General features: G+C 32.4%; 1 protein-coding gene across 1 annotated transcript in view; it reads right to left on the bottom strand.

The window, feature by feature from the left end:
• The window catches only part of LOC133172002 (uncharacterized), a 106050-nt gene extending 84226 nt beyond the window's left edge, over positions 1-21824 (bottom strand). The window contains exons 1-35 of the mRNA XM_061306800.1: positions 21660-21824; positions 15828-15918; positions 15595-15628; positions 14386-14518; positions 14094-14154; positions 13800-13906; positions 13336-13418; positions 12841-12899; positions 12567-12688; positions 12227-12317; positions 11994-12105; positions 11657-11831; positions 11107-11296; positions 10720-10928; positions 10367-10485; positions 9939-10165; positions 9485-9630; positions 9097-9273; positions 8441-8599; positions 8198-8340; positions 7988-8058; positions 7658-7824; positions 7270-7436; positions 6925-7111; positions 6526-6678; positions 6117-6296; positions 5781-5928; positions 5128-5313; positions 4465-4616; positions 4220-4358; positions 3600-3821; positions 1467-1533; positions 830-993; positions 459-586; positions 97-238 (exon numbers count right to left, since the gene is read on the bottom strand). Coding sequence (XP_061162784.1) covers positions 97-238; positions 459-586; positions 830-993; positions 1467-1533; positions 3600-3821; positions 4220-4358; positions 4465-4616; positions 5128-5313; positions 5781-5928; positions 6117-6296; positions 6526-6678; positions 6925-7111; positions 7270-7436; positions 7658-7824; positions 7988-8058; positions 8198-8340; positions 8441-8599; positions 9097-9273; positions 9485-9630; positions 9939-10165; positions 10367-10485; positions 10720-10928; positions 11107-11296; positions 11657-11831; positions 11994-12105; positions 12227-12317; positions 12567-12688; positions 12841-12899; positions 13336-13418; positions 13800-13906; positions 14094-14154; positions 14386-14518; positions 15595-15628; positions 15828-15918; positions 21660-21824 — 4876 coding nt within the window. The remainder of the gene's footprint in view (positions 1-96; positions 239-458; positions 587-829; positions 994-1466; positions 1534-3599; positions 3822-4219; positions 4359-4464; positions 4617-5127; positions 5314-5780; positions 5929-6116; positions 6297-6525; positions 6679-6924; positions 7112-7269; positions 7437-7657; positions 7825-7987; positions 8059-8197; positions 8341-8440; positions 8600-9096; positions 9274-9484; positions 9631-9938; positions 10166-10366; positions 10486-10719; positions 10929-11106; positions 11297-11656; positions 11832-11993; positions 12106-12226; positions 12318-12566; positions 12689-12840; positions 12900-13335; positions 13419-13799; positions 13907-14093; positions 14155-14385; positions 14519-15594; positions 15629-15827; positions 15919-21659) is intronic.
• Between the last annotated feature and the right edge of the window lie 262 nt (positions 21825-22086).

The raw sequence follows: 22086 nt of genomic DNA, 5'->3' as shown, positions 1-22086 counted from the left end.
AAACAAACAAAGGCTTTACTTTCAATATAACATTATTGGAATACACAATAACAGAATGATTGATACCAAAAGTGTTCTATTGAAAAAGTGACTCACTGAGGTCATCTTCTCTGATCCTTTTATCAAGGTCATCTCTTGTTCCATTGGTTGATAAATTTCTAGATTCCAGAATTTCTGTGACCTGTCCCAAGGTCATATTCTCTGGTCTAGGACAGGGTCCAGTCTCTTTCAGGAAATCCTACAATCAAACTTGAATATGTAACTCTCTTTTATTTATTTATCTTTTTTTTTTTTTTTTACAATTAATTCTCAATGATACCTTGGAAAATCATATTTCCACATCAAGTGGCATTTCATTTTCTCAATAAAATTTTTTTTCCCCTTCTGGATTTCTAAAGACGTTTCACAGTGCAAATTATTCATAACATTACAACATAACATTTGGGATGATTTCTAACCTTTGGAAGTCCCAGAGTGCTGAGAAATTCTCCTGCAAGCTCTGACGCTGCAGCCTTGACCAGTGCTTTTCCTTGTTCTTTTATTTTATTCATGAATGCTTGTTTGTCAAACAGCTTTTTGAAGTCCACTTTATATGAAAAATGTAATAAAAATATCAATTCAAACAGAAAATAAATGTGGCATGTCCACTTTGTATGAAAAATGTAATAAAAATATCAATTCAAACAAAAAATAAATGTGGCATGTATGTGCAACTCTTTCCTTTTCCATTGATCACTGGCTGTTAAAAGAATCTTTTTAAATCTTCAAAGATATCACAAATGAAATGCATGAGTATATGTATGTTATGCCAATGTTTTAAAATACTTACCCTTTGGCCAAACAAAAGTTCCATCTGGTAAGCATGTTGGTATAGGAAGAACTGCATTATCCAGTAGATTTATATATATCACACAATTTTCAGAGTCATCAAAGCTGCAGAATCCAGCTCCAAATGTAGCTAATGTTGCATTCTCTCCCTTGAAAATATTATATCTGTGCAAAAAGGAATAGTAAATATTAAAGAAAACATACTGTATTGCGAGATTTTTTAGCGGGTGGTAATTTTGGCTTATTTTAGTGGTTTTGTCAACTTTGGCCACTTAATTTTTCATCACTAAATTTGCATCCTTGCCTGTAAGTACAGGGTAATAAATATAAGAAAAATAACTAAAATCACTTTGATCAGTCTGTTGTTAAACATTTTATCTTTCTGTGGTATTGATATTTTACTCAGACTCTACCATAAATACATGTAGGTATTCAAACGTTTATTAAAAAGTACTGAAACCCATCAGAAGATGAATTTCCTCTCTTTCGCAAGGTCATGGAACTCTGTGTCCGCCAAAATTATTGGCATACCTTTGAGCAAGCAAAACACCAAATTTTACATCCACTAAAGAAACCGGCTATACAATAATTAAGCTTCAGACTCATTTTCTTATCATATTAATTAAAGAAATGCTTACTTAATGAGAAGTTCAATGCCTCCCAAGATGTCTAATTTGATTCCTGTTCTTAATTCACCTTCAAATCCTATGAAAAAACAAAACATAAAATAACTAGTAGACTAATTGTTCACAGAACAATTAGAGGTCTTTCCACCTTTTTAAGTGTTTCCATGTAATTTGGGCTGTAAAAAAAGAAGAAAAATGCAACAAAAAAAAAAAAAAAAAAAAAAAAAAAAGTTCTTCCAGCAGGGATCGAACTCATAACCCTTAGCTTGAGAGGCAGGCGCGCTAACCACTACGCCACGAATTCCAATGAAGATGTATGCAGTAAACTACCTATTTAAGAATAAAAAATTGTTGTACAACGTAGTTATCGGAATTGAATAGTTTTGAGAAACATGTTTCCATATCATTTGGCTTTCAAAAGAACAAAAGAAACAAAGAAAGAAGAAGAAGGAGAAAAATACAAGAAAATAAATAAAACTCAAAAATTCGTCTTTTGCTATAGATTTATTGTCGGGCTCGTTTCTCTGTAGAGTTCAAAAGGTCTTCGCGCAGCTCTAAAAAAAGATGGGTTTTTTTTTTTTTTTTTTTTTTTTTTTTTTTTTTTTTTTGCGATTTAGGGGCCAATTTTTCTCTCTTTCCCCTTCTCTCTCCCTTTCTCTCTCTCTCTCTCTTCTTTTTTTCTTTTTTGCTTCCGTGTTGATGGCATTTGTTTACATAGTTACCATGGAAGTACAATGCATGACATGTGTTTTACTGTGCATGTCGTAATTCTATTTTTGTGCATTATGCTTACGAAGGTTTAATTTGAGGTGTTAAATGTTCTGATTTAGTTAAACTACTTAGAAAAGTGCCGATGATATAAATCGGACTCGAGGCTAATATTTTATGGTATGTAGGTCGTCATATTCGAAAACATGGATTGGACTCAAAGCGACCTGACTGTGGATCCTAAGATTGTTGCAGGTTCAGTATGAAGATTCCTGAATGAAACAAGCTTCCATGTGGGTTATATTAAATGCAGCTATGATAAATAAAATGTTCTACATGCATTTTAAGAAGAAAACAAGATTATTAAAGCGTGGAATAGTTTATTTCATACAATAATATTGGTTTAACCCCCCCCCCCTTTAATATATTCTGTATTTCTCATATATTGGATGACCTTGACCTTTGACCTTGACCTAAATATGAAGAACAAAAATGCAAGAATCCATTTCAGTTGTTCCCATGTCTCTACGTCTATGTGTTAAAATTTTTTTCAAGTTAACGTAAACAGCAAAAAAACTTCAGGGGCAATAAGTCGTACAAGGCTTCGATGAATCCTTTCGCAACGATAGATTGAAAAGCCCTCTCGATTAGTGGAAAGCATTGGTGAAGGTTCTGTATCTCTACGGTTTGTGGTTTCAGAGGAGTAGCGATAACAAGGTTTTTTGCACAAGGGGCAAGAACTTTTTAACGCGTCAGACTCTACGGGTCAAAAAGAGAAATTTGATAACAGTTTTATAAGGACATTTGATATATTTGATGTTATGTAATATATGTTGTAAGACAAAAGAGATATAAAAAGAGTTATAATTCTCATATTCAGAGTGACCTTGACCTTTGACCTTGAACAAATTTTGAAGGTCAAATGATGAAAAATCCAATGCAGTTGGTTTCGTGTCTCTACAATTAATCGTTTTAATATTTTTCATTATATGTAAAGAACAAAAACATTCAGGGGGCAATAACTCATCAAAGTGCTCGATCTATCATTTCGCAATGCAAGATCAAAAAGTCTTCTCAAGTAGTCGAAGACATCGGTGAAGATTTCTTACTTCTAGGGTTTACGGTTTCGGAGGAGTAGCCATAACAAGCTTTTATTGCGAAAGGGTTCATAACTCTTTGAGGGGTCAAAGTTCATATACGCAGGGTCAACTGCAAAAATCTTTTATGAAGTACATTCTTATGGACCATGAATCTTTTCGATAGATCTTGAAACTCAAAAACACACGGCGGAAAAATAATAATAATAATAAACAGAACAATTTCAATAGGACTTTCCACAGAAAGGTGGAAAGCCCTAACAATGTGTTAAGTTTTCAAATATCATGAAATCTTTTACTCAGCCCAAATTGTTCATTAAAATGTACTGCTAAAACTTACCATCAAAATTCAAATTGAGATTTATATCAATTATATATTTATAATTTTCAAATGCCATAGTGAACTTCATAGGGTTTGTACACGGGTCAAATCTGGCCCATGCTTTGAAAACTTTCAAGAACATCATTAGTTTGACATTGATACAACACTCCACTCCAAGACAGTAACTATCAAATGTGCAGTACACATTCTTTGGCATGGTGAAGGAAATCAGAGGGCATCCTGTAAATACAATGAGAATGTACATTACAAAAAGGACATTTTCTTTATCATTCTATAGTATATCTCTACTATACACTTGTATATATAAATGCACATCATTTTGCTAATAAATAATACAAGAACGGAAAATGATTGATACATTATAATTGAAATGTACAGTGGAATCATTGTGGGGGGCCAATGTTAGTTGATTTCGTGGGTCTCCTTTACTCATGAACTTACATCTGCAAGAATGATTATTTTGTCAAAGTATCAATCCATTGAATCTTTTATGTAAACAAGCTATCAATGAAATAATGTTTCCATGAACCAGTGAAATTTTGCTTGCCCATGAAAACTCACCCCCACTAATTAAAATGAGTCCAAAGTAATTAAAATTAGAAAAACAAACTTCTCACCTTGATCAAGCTTAAGCAGCCTCTCGGCCATTTCCTCTCTGGATCCTGATGAATTCTTTCCTCTCTCTTTAAGTTCTAAAGACAACTGGTCCTCTGACATCTCGCTTGGCTTCAAACAAGGCTTGTTATCAATTATTTCCTAAAACATAAAAGCAAGATTACTATCATTATTAAAACAGAAAACATCTCGAAAGAACAGCCACACGTCACAACATTTTAAATTAGAGAAAATGCTGGCTACATACTTTGATAGTAAGGATGACCTTGGCCATGGCTTGTTTACTCTGGATCATTCCAAATTTGTCCAGAAATTCTATGATAGTCCCCATCTTCAAGCGTCTCAAATTCAGCTTCTGCAAAAACTTATCTGCAGTCTTCAGAAGCTTTGAGAACATCCCTGTAACAAATGATACTGTGGCTTTTAACAAGAGACAAAGTAGTAATCTATACCAGTTATTCAATGTAATTCAATGTAATAATTGGATATTAGAAAAAATAGCTTATATCATATCACCTGTGTTGCCAATGTTAAAATATGACTTACAACAAAAACATATCCATCAGCATTTAAATTTTGTACAATCTACTGGCATTTTTTTTTTTTTAAAGAAAATTGTCTCTCTTTTAATCTAGTTATAGATAAATTATAAGAAATGAATTTAATAGCTACCCAAGCTATACTTGTATAACCAGGGTTGGAACAGCTTTACAGTTTATAAAATGTAAATTGCTCCAAGCCAGGCTATACAGTATAACTTGAGTATCTATTAAAGTGTAAACTGCTCTAACCCATGTTAAACAGTACAACTTAAGTGCCTATTAAATTTATTCCTTAAATAAATTACATCTGTAATGTGTATTCTGGAATGATTTTGCTGTCTAATTGGTGTATTTTCTTTCCTACTGACCTTTTACGAAGCCCTTTGCCCCAGGCGCTGGAGTGGTAGTAGTGGTGGTGGTGGTTGTGGTGGTAGTGGTTGTGAGAGCTGTGGTTCCAATTATAGCAGCACACTGGTCATCCTCTGGTTCATCCATACCTTGATCTGCCGCTGCTTGATTACTCTTCACTTTATTATAGGCACTGTCTGGATCAGCTATATACAGTGTATACAGTAAAATCATAAGTAACACAAAAATTCTAATGCGATGAAAAAATATGTTTCAGGAATAGATCAAAAAGTGAATTCTTTCATTAAAAGAAATATAACAGTCATGTACTTATGGTATAACACAAATACTACATGTGCTATTGGTATAACGTAAGTATAATTAAAACAGTATAAAAATATCAATGAAAAGAATTTAAATTCTCTGTGAATTCTCTCTAACTTCAGAGGATAAAAAAATTCAACTTTTCTAAATGACAAAAACAGACTCAGTATGGAAGGTATCAAAAGTTGGATCAAACATGCATCAATAAAAAAGTTAATACTGCAAGTACATGTATTTAAAAGAAAAATACAAGTCATCCTGAAAAATACAAAATACACACGCAGCTAGAGATTTCTTTGAATTCTCTCAATCCAATGACCTTTTACATGGATATATAAATAATATTTACATTTGATGCCTATTGTGTCATCAGGATCAGCGCTTTGTGGAGGATTAGATGGAGGAATGGCCAGGTTTGTGTTGTTGAGAGTAGGAGTGTTATTTGATGGGGCTTGTCCCCCTAATCCAACAATGACACCAGCAGCTATTGTTTCAAACTACAAAAACAATTAAAAATTTTATTGCATTCACTTGCAATTCATAATACGTGTAAGCTTGATAGTCAATACTTTACATACTGTATTGCCCAAAACATTTACTTACAAGCAACATAAACATACATGTATACTTTCAAACACTATACAAAAACAATAAACACAGCATGAATGAATACATGTACATGTACCTTCCAAACCAATTTATAATCATCACACTGTTGAACCCAGACAGGCATAGTAGGGAATATTGATTCCAGAAACTTTGTGGGATCAACATAGTCTGCAGCACCATTCTTCTTCATAGCAAGGTGAACATGATTAATACATGCAGACTTAATAACTGTTCCAATGATCTGCCCTGCTGCAACCTGTAACATTCAAGTTAAAAATCACACTCCATACAAAGGAATTCCAATTTTATTGAATAAAGTAACAAGTGGTACAAATCTTAAATTTTAAATGCAAAATAAGGATAAACAGCCAAACCAAGGGCATAAATGAGGAAAGATGATAATAAAAATATAAGCACCACTCTTCTATTGCCTTTCAAAGTGAATTATAGTGGTTAAAATGCTGCTGCCTTTCTCTTACTCTTACCGTAGTTCCCACTGTTGTCTGTATGGTAGAGTTAGGTTCTATATTGGTGATGAATACATTCATTCCTGCCATTGATCCTGTTGTGATTGCTATAATAACTGTGTTATCATCATATGCATCCCTCTTAATGGTACCAGCAAATGGAGCAACCAGCTGAAAACAAGTTATACGAATCAGTTAACATCTTGAGACATAGAACAAAGACACACTTTTGGCAGTTTTAAATCTCTTCCCTCCCCACTTCCCGCAAATACCTTTCAAAAATTGGTTCTGCTAGATATCAAATTAAAGATATCAAATAAATCACGAAAATGTGTATGCTATCCAGTTATTCATCTATATCTAGAATGTCTTTTTCAAAAGTCTGATCATCGTTAAACAAACAAAAATGGCAGATACCTTGTCCCCTTTCTCAGCCTGCACATCTACTCCTTTATGTTTATATTCTGGGTCATCATTGTCTAATTCTGAAGGGTACAGCCCTTTACCAGCACAACCTTTGCCTTTCAATCTTTTTACTCTTGGAAAATTTTTGTGTGCTTTTGGTCCAAATATAGAGTCAATGATAGCTCTGGCTGTTTGATACCTGGAAAAAATATTCAGGGGAGTGCAAATTATATTGAGTTGATCACCATTTTACAGTAGAGGTAAATACATGTTTATCAAATATGTAATGTGGACACCAGTTTATTTTAAATTCACCCCAAAAACCTCTTTTGTATATACATGTATTTATGACCATACCCCTCTTTTAAAATGGTATATGCCTCTTTTACATTCTTTATCAAGTTGAAGACTTTGGAATACTTTGCTACAAAGGCATCTGCCATGCCTATCAAGCCTTGAAACGGTGTCATTAATTCATCTTTGATAGGCATCAGCACATCTACTATTTCTTGTCGCAACTGCATCTGGAAAAAAAAAAAATATAATCATATTATAATTTATAGATACACCAAAAATACTGGTACACATTCAAGATCTTTTCTTGTTTTTAGTTAAAGAATCCTTGCTGTCTGCATAATTTTCTCCTCAAGAACATATTGCAGTGGATAAATGTCAGAAAGATTTCTTTATGTGAGAATGGGAATCTTCAAATATAATTCTAAAGTACATGCACGTAAAAACATACTGTAGTCATTTTCCCATTGCTTATTTTTAGGACAGCGTCTTCTTCCTTTGGTATAATTTCATTGACCCAAGCAGTTCCTGCATCCTTCAAACTTGTGAAAGCTTGTTTAGCAAGTTCTGTGTACTCAACTAGTAAGCCCTGCACATCAAACCAGTATGGCTTCTCATCTGAATTGATTTTGAGAATTATTTAAATTCAAAATGACTATCTGGGAAGTTGCAGAACACTGTATGATTATTAACTGTCTAAAACTATGCATTCCCACTAATTTTCTAAAGAATTGGTTTTATCTAAAAAAAAATTTCAGGCAAATATTGGTCAAGTGATTACCTCTTAAGAAGAAACATGCTTCCTGTGTCTTATTTTTTGCCTCCAGAAGTGCCATGATCGCCTGGTATATTCTGTAAAATTAAAGTATAAGCCTCATTCTCAAATGTACCAAAATAATAAAATGTATAGCATGTTTAGAAGACATGAAAAAAAAAATAAATTCCTTAAAAAGAGATTAGGTAGGAGGGGTCTTAATAAAATACTACTTACGACATAACTCCCTTGCCAATGTTCATGATTGCATTTTTGGGGTCTTTAGTTATGACAGAGAAACCATCAATAATATCCTTTATAGATTCGTAGATGATTTTTCCTTGTTGTGGAATAATAACTTTGATTGTTTGTTCAACTTGCTGTCAAGAAAAAAAATGAATAACTAATATGTCTTCCTTTTTTAAAATAAGAATTTGGGATTTTTGATTTTTAAAGTATTTTCAAAGTTATTGAACGTACATTAACAAATCCCATAACATCTGCTTTGATGTCATTGAAAAGCTTGGCAACTTTATGAACAAAATGAACCGTGGGTCTGAAGGGAGGTGGGAAGACCTCTTCATCATATTTTGCTAGTTTCTGCATGGCTGTCACTGTAACATTTCTAAGCTGCAAGACCTGTGAAAAGCAGACAAGTGCTGATTAACTTGCACAAACATGTGAAAGGCATCAATTTTACACCATGAAATCAAATGTCAATTTACATGTACATCATACACAGTACAATCTTTTATCTTGTAGTTTAGACGAAAGGAAATTTATATAATATACCGGTACAATTAACCATGGAATCTCTATAGAAGCTTTATTATCTACTACTAAAGAAAGAAAAGTATAGTCATAGAGTTGGACTTAAACTTACTAAAACACATGCCACATGATTTAGACCTGGAATCTTGACTATGAATCAAGATTTAGTCTCACCTTCTACATGTAGTAATAGACAACACAACAACATATAGAAACTTCATTTCCCAATCAAGGGTTGAATAAGTACCCTGGTAGTAGACTTGGAATGATTTCTTCAAGGGGGACAAAACACAAAAAAATCTCTCTTTTTTTCTAATGAAGGAAAAACTAGCACAACCATAATCATGCATTGCATTTCTTCTTACCTTCTTTGGTAACTCAGAAATTGCTGTAACCAATTCATCAATGTAATCTTTGATGCTGATTTTTCCTTTCACAAGATTTTTAAATAATTCCACGCCATCTTTTATCCCTGCAACTACTTGTTTAATTTTTTTGGAGAAGCTTTTGGCTAGTTTAATTGCTTTTTTCATTTCATTTCCCTGCACAAAAAAGATCATCCATTTCAAATTTCATACATCTTGTATAGATGGCCACAAACATTGAAGATGATACATGTACAAGTAATTTACTAGACAATACAGAAATGATATACAAGTCATTCAAATTGAAATACATGAACATGCATATACATGATAATAAATTCTGCATTGCAGTATTTTTTTCTGTGTTGTACATTAAAGTCTTGTTTACCTGCAAAATGTTGATGTTGTACTCTGTGCCTCCTTTAAAACAAATTCTTGCAACAAAGAAATCCAAATTTACATTCATAAATCCCAAATGGACTCTAGCGTAGGCTTCATCATGGACACGGATCTTCACATGACCACTTGTTGGTGCTACAAAAATAACAAAAATATTTATTTTCAAATATCAGTACAATGTAATTACTAATTTATACCTTCTTTTATTTGATATACTCCCTGCCTAGTTCTTTTACATAATTTCAGTAACTTCAATAAATGCAGACTCAACTTCTAAATATCAATGTCTTACACCAGAATTTTGATAAATAAGGATTATGAATTACCAAAATGCCTAACTTAATTTTACCTCAGTTTATATGATACACACATCATTATGAAATAATAGAACATTTTTATTCCAAATTTAACAGAATAATAAATTAAGTAAATGTATTTTATACCAATGGACAAATCCAAAAGGTTCATCATGATGACCCCAAATGAGGCTCCAATATCTGTAGAACCAAGCAGTTTTCTCCAGTCTACACTAGGAGCTTCTAGTCTAAAGTACAGTCCATCCCATATACTTCTTTTGGAACGTCTAGCATTGTGCTCAGCAAGGTCCATAACTCCCATTCCACTGTCATAAGGGTCCTCAATGTATGTTGTGTTGTCTCCATGTGAAACTCTACAGAGATCAATTAACAAATAAAGCTCAGAAGATCTGTTATACCCTACTTCAACAAGATTAATGAGTTTAACATATCAAAGAATGATTATCATTCATTGATAATTTCAAAATTACATAAAGATAACATGAAAGCCACAACATGGAAGACAACGATCCAAAATCATGAAAAATGGAGAATAAGACTTTATAATTCTGAACCTGTTGTCTAGAGGAGCAATCATTTTTCCTTTTGGATGAGCCATGTACAGTAAAGAGGCATCATATCTAACAGTTTGATCTTCATCATATACAGCAGCATACAGTAAAGTCTCAGCAGCCTACCAATACATTTGTAAACATGTATATAGAATAAACATTTACTAACAGGTTTTTTACTTGTGATATTTCTGAACATCAGTAATATATTACTACAAGTTTGCAAAGAACAATGGCCTTTCAGTTTACATAATCACATTCTTTACGTTACATCTTTGAAAACAATACAGTAATAAAGGCTAATCAATGTAAGAATCAGAAAAATGCTGAAAAAAATGAGACTTGTCCAAACTTACATGGTCATGTTCATATTTCCTCAGGGCATGACATCCAGCTCTCTTGACCCAAGGGGAGTTTGTACTGTTGATATGGGAGACAATGTAATCGTATGAGTGGTCAAGCCGAGCATTGCCTAAAGTCTCAAGAAGAACAACCCTCTGATGGTCATGTTTCTCTATGTCAAAAGGGTCCATTGTTTCTCTCCTTTTTCTGTACAGCCAAGGATCTGGAGGAATATATGAATAGTGTTTTTTTTTTAATATATTTCCTACTTTTAAATTTGTGTCTTCATTATAAGAATTAAATGTAAAAATTTCCTTCACAAAAATGCATGTTGTCTAGGATTACATTACAATATCACTATCAGACATTGTGACATAGTTAATACAAATCTTTTCTCTCACCATGATATCCTAGCACCTCATGTACTTTGTCAATGTTTCTTCTTGCCCTCTCTGGATTACCATGCTTCTGAAGTTTGTGGCTAACAGAGCCTAGAGCTAGCATACATCTACTGTGGGTGTCTAAGACATAAAATCCTTTGGGAAATTTTTCCTTGTGAAATACTGCATCTTCTAATGTTTTCAGGAAAAACTGAAGAAAAGAATAAAAAAGCATCATGTTATTGGAATGATTTTCAAAAGATCTGATCTACTTAAAAATGTATACAGTAAAACATGCTTATAGCAAAGAGCCAAAGATGAACAATTTTGCATTGTCAAAAACATAATTCATTACATCCAGTAAGCTTGCAATGTTATGTATTTTAAAACTGCAAGGAGTGAAAATCACTTTACTGTAAGCATGAATAAATTTAAAGTGTGTTTACTGTAAGCAAATTTTAATGTAGATCTATGGCAACATTCTAGCATAATTTTCTTCTGTTCTATTGTAAAGTTTTCAGAAAATCAATCAATAAATAAATCCGTAACAGAAGACTATCAAATGATTTACCTCATGTGGTGGTTTGTCATTGGAGACAATGTGAGTTAATACCCTTTTGACATAATCATGATTTGGTTTGGGACTCAAAAATATCTTTTGTGCCAAAAGATTTTCAGACAATTCTGTAGCCAGGACTCCATAAGCATCTATCATGTTTTCTGTGGCTATTCTGTGTTTTGCCAATCTAAACACCAGAAAAATAACTTCTTTACAGTATTAGTACTCAAAACAATCAATTTAAAACTTATAATTGTCAAATGCAGCAAAGAAAGTAACAAAGAATAGAAGCCATACAGGAACAATTACAGACTAAAAAAAAATGTTCCCCCCACTCAAATGTTCTTACGTGGGTTTTAGTCTCTCAAAATAAAAATTGGCAATTTTTATGATTTCTTCATCTGGAAGAATCTCTAAAACATCCACAAGTTTTCTGAAGCAGACACTTAAGGCTGGAGATCCTGTCAAAATCAAATGAAATATCATCATTAACTACTTTATTACATCAAACTATTTTAAGATGACTAATTAAATAACTCTCACCTTAATGTATATTTTTGATCTGTACTTTTTACATCATACCTTGATCTGGTTGGTTCTCCATACATGTCAAATTTCCAACAATTTCTTTTCTAGCTTCAGTTATATTGAGATACTTTCGCCTTGGCTTTATCTGGATGACAAGCAAAAAGTGTATAAAATTGGTGAAAAACATGAACCCCACTTTAGACATTTGTGAAAAAAGAAAGATAGGATAATTTTGCTGTAAAATTGAAAATCCATATTTACATGTGCATGCATCTCTATTCAATGAAAGAAGATATGCATTTCAACTTTTCAAAACCAGTCAAAATGTTATATTATAACACATGCCTTATCAATCAAATGACAGATTTTTTATATAGTGGATATGAAATCTTACATCTCCTATTTGTATAGATGCTGTCAGCATGTTCTTATTAGGCTTCATCCATTCTCTTTTGTCCACATGCCTTGTGAGGAAACGAAGCTTGCCTTGACTAACATATGCCATTTCAGGGTATGCTATTAAAAATACATTCAGGTATATTTAATTACTTATTTAACTATTTAAAAATAAAGTGCATATAGACCTGAATTTCCAGTATAGTGTGCATGAATATATATATGTAGTTTCTATTATTCACAATAAGAGGAAACTTCCAAATTTTTCTTACCCATGGTGCTAAACTCATTGACTGCTTTGATTTTTCTCATACCAGCATGAGGATCAAACCTTTATTTAGAAACAAAAACATGATCTAGTCAATCTATTTATTTATCCTTCAAGTCATCAAAAAGCAATCAAATGATTTTTTTTATCAACTGCAGTCAATCACAGTTGATTCTATCCAAGGCATCTAGTAAAAGTAACCATTGGCACACATGTGACAGACTACTTTGTTTTACATGCATATTTAATGATATTTATATATCTTAATGTACTGACTTTTCATCAGGATTTCTACGTAACACATGTCACTTGGTGTACTACCAAAATTTTACAAATGTGTGCAAGATCTTTTTTTTTTTTTTTTTTTTTTACGTATTAAAGTGGAAGTAGTCTTTTCAACCCTCTAAATGACTCTCAAAAACAGTACCCACAATTTTTAGCTAACTCAGTTTAAGTCTCAACAACTCATCCATTTTTCTTTTTTTTTGTTCAAGCTTACCCTGGTGGAGTAGTGGGAGATTTAAAACTCTCATCTATAAGAATACTGTGGATAGTCCCCAGGTAGTCTTGATAATGCATTGTCTGTTGACAAAATAAATTAAAGATGTAGTTATATATAGTGTCTATATGTCACTCTTTGACAAGAAGAGCTTGTAACATGTACTGGGTAATTCAGAGCATACTTTAAAAGCTTTCTTCAATTTATTTCTCAAAAAAACTTCTTACTGCAGTACATGCTGCACAAAATGTTATTTCTTATTAATAAGACTTGCTTCACATCTAATCCACCATATCACATATTTTACTGTATTTTAATGCCTGAAGAAGTCAATACTCAAAACAAATTTTTCCAACTGCAGCTAGTTATTTTTCTAGACTGTAGTATATCTACCCAATTTTTTTGCAGTTCAGAAAAAAAAATAAACTTAATTTTTTTTTCTATGTATAATTGATATTAGTTACCTTGCTGTAATTTGCCTTGGCATACTGCACTGGATGGCCATGACGAATTTTGGTGAATTTCAAGCCATCATGAGAAGGAGATACTGTATATGTTGAATTGTGTTCACCTTTATAAACAAAAAAGGAAAGGAGTTATGTAGTCATAGTAATTACACCACTAATCTGAGAGGACTTCTTTAAGTATTGTATGAATTTTCAATCTAAGCCAGTTCTTTCTGCATTGTGTCTGACTTCATATGGTAAATAAAGAAATCTACCTGTGCATATCTTTTTATCTAAAGATATAGAACCTACCTTCATGACCATTTTCAGTAACATGATAGGTAAATCCCTCACTTTCAACTTTTCCTGGCACCTATACATGACATAAGACAATGTAAAAGGGATGATTATATGTCGTTTAATTTCTTTCTTTCTTTTTTTTTTTTTGCAAAAATTCATTTCCTATGACTTAATAACATTGATGAATGAATTGAAATAATAACAATGAAAACATATTTCTTAATGTATATGTGAGCAAGACAACTGCATGTTTGCCAGTCATTGCATATGTTAATACATGTATCCATTTACTGTTAGAATTTACCTCCCCTTGTTCATGCAGTCTTGAGGCAAAAAGGGCTGCAAAGCCTTTCTTGGATACAATGACTTCATCTTCCTCCCCAGCTGCATGGTAAACATGAGTTATCACCCCTTGGGCAGAAATCACAAATGAGAACCTGAAAAGCAATAATACTAGTACTATCAGATTCATACCATAAAAGCCAAAAGCAGGAAGTTATTTATTATAAATATGTAACAGGAGAGGAAAAAATGCAGCCGATCAGACTGGGATTCCAACCAGGGCACCCTGAATCTCCAGGTGCTCTACCAAGATATCTGGCCACTAGCAATCGGACTTCTCTGACCGCCACATTTCTCCCTCCTTAAAGATCTTTGCCCCAGTAGACAACAACCCAGGCTCTTCCAAAACAGGTCTTTCGCCTGTCACTTCCAGGGCATGGCATGACAGGAGAGGAGAAAAATGTGATGAACTATAGACCCGGATTCAAATCCTGGCCCTCTGGATCTCCAGTCAGGTACTCTATCAACTGAGGTATCTAGCCACCGGCGATCGAACTAGTCTGACCGCCATAAATGATTAACCGATAACCATAAATATTCAGTTTATTAAACCCTTGGGGAGGGGGCACTTACATGTACGTTACGTGACCGCTCACTGCAAGAGCACCTTTCCAAACATTCATTTCATGATTTCATGATGAATTAATAAAACAGGAGTGTTCATTCATTTCACCCTAATCCAGTTAATATTGTATCTGCTCTCTTCAACCATGTCAACAGCTGTCTAATGTTAGTGTCCACCAGTAGCATATTAATATTTTATATTTTACTAGATCTAGTTCATCTTGGCTGCTAGTATGAATGAATAATTGTCAAGAATTTATATTATATTCCACCTTTTAAATACCTTGCATGTTAACCCCACGTTTGTACACAATCCAGCCACCTTGGCTTTTGCGTACAGTTCAGTGTTCGTAGTCTGCGCTGCGTGATGTCTACTAAATCACGTGACAAGAGGTATCATGAGAAATCGTTCCAAGGGGGTTTAATTAACGTAAGCATTTGACGAAAACAACTTTTTAGAATTAATTATGATATTTTTAAAATGGTTATTTGGTTAATATTTTTCTTACTCTGTACATTGATATTATAAAACCATGAAGTTTTAGTCTTTTAGCGTATCTCTGATTAAATTTGTTTTATTATATTGATACTCCAGTTGAGTTCGTACCATTTCGAGAAGTCATAATCTGCTCCCCGAACCGCTGAAAACAAAATAGAAATATATTAAGTATACTACATGCATGCAAAAAGCGATTTCTAATTCATTTCTATTTCATTGGAATTTGGCCAGTTTTGTTTGTTTTTCAGTATTTTCAGAAGGGAATCTCTTCAGTCGTAATATCAAATTTTAAAAGAAGAAAAATGGTTTTACATCTACTGATTTAGTTAAATGTTACTCACTTGGGTCGTTTTCTGGTGCTAGATTGAAAGTGTGAACCTTCAACAATAACTCCTGTCCCTCTGCTCTTTGTTGTATATTTGTGTAACCAACCTAAATCATAATTCACAATAAAAAAAAAATGATTTTTTTTTAAAAGGTAAATGGAGTTAGATTTATTGGTTTTATGCACAATATAGTAAATTTTAAAACTGATTAACGCATTGTCATGATGCAGAAAATGTGAAATGATATATGAATTTAAACACTTATTTTAATCGCAATTACTACTGGACGATTTTTTTTTTTTGGTTCAGATAGATATTTGCGAAGACATTTTTTTAAATGAATATAAAAAAAATATTCCAAAAAAAGAAAATGAAAGTCGACACCCAATCATTTATCATTTAAAGGGCACGAATGAGTGAATTTACCTATACGGAAGATTTTTCACAAAATACATCCACCTCTAAAATATTTAAATGGTTTTCAGCTCCCCCAAGCTGACAAGTTTATTGTTATTTTCGGTAAATTAAAATCAAATACTTTAGAAAAGTACAATGCATATTGTGTACAACTAATCCACATTTTTTTTGTATTTGATTTATTTAAAGTTCTCTTGCCATATACATGCACCGCGTGGTTTTTAAAATTTTTAATACTTTGAAGGAAATCAATTACCGAAAGTGAATAACACAAACAAAATTTGTCCACAAATAAGAACGGAATCATGATCTGTGAAAAGGAATCTAGGGTATCAGACACCAAAATCTAACCCGTTGCTGCAAAGATAAATAATTTTGAAGGGGAAAAAATGGGTATCCATTCGATTGGAATTAAAGCAGTAAAAAAAAATAATAATAAATAAACATGATTTAAAGGCCATAGGATAGGTTTGTTGTTAGATTTCCCCAAAATTGTTTGTTTGTTCATAGTGCTGATCTATATCACTAGGATCTAAGCTAAGTTGAAAGTAATGAAAACAACTTCATAATTCTGTACATATTTTTATATTCAAAGTTTGTATATACAAATGAACTTAAAAAAATAGGGAAAAGATACTTTTTATAAATGTTATCTTAGATTTATCAAATGAACACATAAAGCAAAATTTTATGAAATCAACCCTCTTTTAAAGCAAAATATCATAAACGATCCAAGCTTTGAGTGGATTAAATAAGTTTCCTATAAAATTTCGATGCCAATTTGTAAAATATAAAATATCAAAAATTTTCTTAAGTCATTACGAAAAATCAAAAAGCCTGATACATGTACTTGAGGATATCATAGAAAATTAATAAGGAAAGAGTTCTATAGACCCTAGTGCCGAGCGCGGAAAGTTCTATGAATACACTAGTCCACTTTTTAAATTGTCGACATCATGACCATAGATAACTACATAAATTGTTTTCCATTAGATTTTGAGCTTTATATATTTATACAGTCATGTGTATATACATAAAAACACAGCATGAGGAACTGCATTACCGTAAATCTTTTTAATTCACATTCAGTGACATTCTCTTATTTGTACACTCAATTTAAAACTAAACAATCTAGACTAAATATTTTCGAATTAAATGGGTTTAAGTTTGCCGAAAATGCTTTTAATAGTCATATGGTAATAAAATAACAAATATTCTTTTTTCCCCTTCGAATTATTGAACTCGAAACTAAGGACGTAGACTCCTAGTCTATATTATCGCAGCTATTGTTATCATAAGCATTATTATAGGTATTGTTATTATAAGCCTTATTGTTTAGTTTTTCCCTTTGATGGTAGGGTTGCCATCTGATGGAAGACGGATATTGCCCCTATTTCTGATCTAAATTACAAAATACCGATCTCAAATCAGACAAATTAAAAAACAAACAAACAAACAAACTCTAAAACATTTAATAACAAAAGACATTTTTACAGAAACGTCAATCGAATTAGCTTTTTCCCTTCTTTCGGAATGAAAAAAGTATCTATGTGAGTGCAAGTAAGAAGTCGAAATACTCAAAAAAAAGTTTTAGATGTCGCATGGAAACGGGTTTTTACTCAGTTACCACAAATACCAGCTATCATGATCTTTGAAATTTGACCTGAGTGAATCAAGAAAGAGTATTATCTAATGCATAAATACACTTGATCATGAAACGTCATCAAATACGGCGAAGGGCTTCAAATTTTGATCTGGCCATTGAGGTTCTTTATCGTGACAAACACCTACCGTGACACGGGACCTAAGTATTTAATTAATATCATAAAATTATCATATATTTATTATAAAAGTATCATATCTGCGACTTTCATTATTCCGGGCGCTTGGCGAAGGAACAGTCACTATTTATGTTTGACGCGGTGTCTGGAACGACAATCGAACCTGGACCTCCCATCACAAATCATCGCGACCTGAAGTGTCAAGTCATTCTTTTTCTTGGCTTCAAGTATACAGTCGGTCGGGTAAAAGATTAATCTTGACCTTCGAGATAACGCCATGAATGAAGCTCACGACATTGCACATATAAGTTTCTAAAAATGTACGTTACAGACTGGACAAACAAGCGAAAGATTTAAACCCCTGTTTTAAGACTTAAACGATGAAAAAAATCTTCAATCATTGTTAATATAAAATGTAAATTCCTGTCAAACTTTAAACATGAGATGCATATTAAATTAACCTCGGTTTTAATCACATGTAGATCTATCTCCTTTTTATAAATCACCTGAGTGACTCTGGTGACCTATTGCTTTATCTGTTTTCGTACGTCGTCGTCCGTCGTTGGCAATTTTTCCAGCTATTTCTCATAAGCCGCTAGGCCAATTTCAATCAATTTTGGTATAGAGCATCTATGGGTAAAGGGGGATAAAAATTGTCCCCCTGGGGCCTGAGGAGTGGGGCCAAACCCATCAAAATTGATGTAATTTTCGAAAAGCTTCTTTTTTACTCCTGGACGTCATCAATCAGTCAAATAAAATGGCAAGATTATAACTAGCAATGAGTTCTTTACCAATATTGTGAAATTAATGGCCTCTGGGTCGGGGATTCTGAAATTAGGGTGGGGCTCTGTTGATCATATAGTGAAATGCATCAATTTTTAAAAATCCCCTTCTCTGCTCCTGAGCATCTAGGAAGCAAGCAGAGAACAAAGATGTAATGAACAAGGGTATTTTACAAGATTTGTGAAATTATGGACCACTTTGTCAAGTGTTCTGGTGCTTGGCAGGGTTCTATTGATTTGTACTCTGAGAGAAGCTATATTCCCCTTTGCTATTCTCCTATGATAATCAATTAAAATTAATCAGTTAAAATGTAATTGATAGATCAATTGAATAAAAGAATTTATTTATGCAAGATTTTTTAATGTATAATACAATAAGTATTTTCATAGTTTTTAATGGTCAGGTATACTTGGAAATCATAGATAAATAAAAATAAGATAAAAGTACCTTTAGTTATCTTTCTTATTTTAAGTTCTCAGAGACCAAGGGAGGCCAATCTGTAAGGGAGATGGGCTCAAACACTATTGTTTAGTTTAATATGCATGGTGATTGTGAAAAATACGAGTGTATTGGCAATTTCAAACATAAACAAGTAAATAGATCTGCTTCCTGATTTGTTACCAAGTACTTCAACAAAATAAATTTAATTATTCTCTTGCTTTTGGGCAACATATCTTCTTTCAGTTTATTTTATTTTTATTTTATGCTTCTATATAGATCCCATGCAGTGTTGTGTCATACTGTAAATTTTGAATTTACCGCGGGTGGCAGTAAATACAAAATTTACAATATGACAACAAATTGTCGTGTCGTAAATTTTGTATTTACTGCCACCCGGTTAATTCAAACTTTCCAACATGACAGTTGTATTATACTCAGGTGACCATTAAGGCCCTTGGGCCTCTTTTTTTTTTTAATATTCTTATTTCAGTTTTTCTTCTGATTTTCTTTTAAGAAAATAAATTTTGTAGTATGTACTAGAAGTTACGTAGCATATAAGTATACATGTGTAATGCTAATCCATGTAAATCAATTACAGTACATATAATACACTGAACTTGTACTTTTGTAAGGAGAGGACCTTTGAAGGCTTAAAGCCTATCTAAGGATCAATCAGAAGGAATAAAATATTTAACAAATAAATTAATCTAATGATTAAATTTAAGCATTTTTTGTATTTTCTATTTATTTATTGTATTTTTCTTGTTTTCTTAATTTCAATTAATTATATAGGCCCTATTTAAAAAAAAAAAGGATATTCGGGGAAAATGTGCCAGCAGATGAAATTGTATCATAATACAATGAAGAGGTTATTTATTTATATTTTGATTACACAAATAGTGTCAAATAATGGTGTAAAATAGGTTCTTTATTTGAACAGAATTTAAAATGAATAAGTAGTTAACACTTAATTCAACGAAATAGATGATTTATATTTAAAAAAAAAACAAACATACTAGAATATCTCGGACTAAATTTCGTTCAGGTTCAGTAGATCCGCTCTCTTGTTGTAATTAACTACTTTGTTTATATTGGCTCATATAAAAGAAATAGATTGAGTTTATTTTCTGCTGCTTTTAAACGGACAAAGCACAGTATATCTTGTTGACATTTTGTTGTTTTGTTAAATAAGCCTATAATCTCCTTCTAAAATATAGCGTTCATTCCTCATCTCTTTGTTATAAAAGTGAATTATACAGTGAATTTATAAATTCTTACATATAGAATCACAAACTTGATTGAATTAATTCTCCCGGAAACCGTTCAATAAAAACGCATCACAGAAATAATAAAATTAAACCTCTTAATTTTTTTCCTCCCGCATTGGTCTCGCACATTACCTTAAAAAAGCATACTATAGAATTTTCTGAAAATAGAAAATATTTTTTCGCTTTTCGGAAATTAAAAAAAAGAGAAAAGGAAAACCCAAAAATGGCAATTTTCTGAAAATTGAAACCTTATTCTGATGCGTATGGACCTGTTATTAGAGGCGCACCAAGAATTCTTTTATTCAAGTCAATTAAGTTGACACTACACTGTTATCCCCAAGGGGGTATTACATATATCTGGAAGATCACCCGCCATTGTCCAATTATTGTGTGTACAGTAAAGAATACGGGTTTGTTACTTTTGTTCTGTCGTTTCGTGTCGTTCTCAGAACTAAAGTTGTCAACAAGTTTACAAACACATCCTTTTAACATTGTATAGTAGTTTTAACTGATAAACCTACAACTTTAACTGGCGGATAAAAGCAATTTTAGCATGTATTTGATTAATAAACCTGCAATTTTAACATGCATTTAATTGATTAATGAGCCTGCAATTTTAACATGTATTTCATAAATAATCTTGCAGATTTACTCCATGCGCGATTTTGGTAGAAAAAACTCGATATTTTATCAGGCATTTTGTAATTGATGTATTAGCAAATTGAACATAAATATTGATTTACCGAATAAAATATACATGTATGATAAGTAAAGTAAATTATAGCATATACATGTAAATCGCTTATAAATGAATTAGTAATTTGATTTGAAATACAAACCCTTCTAGAAATGAAGAGCAAATAAATAAAATACAAAAGTCGTAATATTAAACGTACTGTACAAGTGATTTTGAATTTTTATGATGTGGGATACATATTAAAGTTACTTAACTATGATAAAATCATGTTTGATGTGAAAAAAAAAAATGAGAGTTTGATATCGGTACATGCGAGAAGCCGGATATAGGGTTTTATTACAGGGAAAGGTGAAATTAGATCAGATACATAGAAATATCTCATCTTGTAGAAAAATATTCTAATGTAATGAATTTTAAAAGATGATAATATGTATTCATTTGAAAGATGAAAATGGCTTACTTTCGCTTGAACAACAAACTTCCCGACGTCATTGACCGTTGAATGGCCGTTGAAACTATAAATGTATTCATAACCTGGTTTGAAATTAATGAAACGTCCTCCAATTTTCTGGCAGACTAAAAAGATAACGAAGATCGTCAAAGGCCAAGAATTCCAAGTGCCCATGACCTGGTCACTATGAACAAAATTTTCTTAACCAGTTAATTTTCCCTCTTTCATATGTATTCTCTAAATTCTGTATCGATGATAAAATTCTTAAAAAAAAAAAAAATCTACGATCCTATCCTTTCTGCATCCACCCGTCTCATGACGTATCAATAAGGTAAAGCTGAACGATCAGGGATATTTAAATATCGAATCTTGTCGGACAATGTATTGACACCATTGATAGAGTTCAAAAGAACGGCTTTCACCCATGACTTTACTT

Source organism: Saccostrea echinata, unplaced genomic scaffold, assembly GCF_033153115.1.
Source record: "Saccostrea echinata isolate AGI-Se365-2 ecotype Australia unplaced genomic scaffold, CSIRO_AGI_Sech_v1 ptg000054l, whole genome shotgun sequence".
Taxonomy (NCBI): Eukaryota; Metazoa; Mollusca; class Bivalvia; order Ostreida; family Ostreidae; genus Saccostrea; species Saccostrea echinata.
This window is presented reverse-complemented; position numbering and strand designations above follow the sequence as displayed.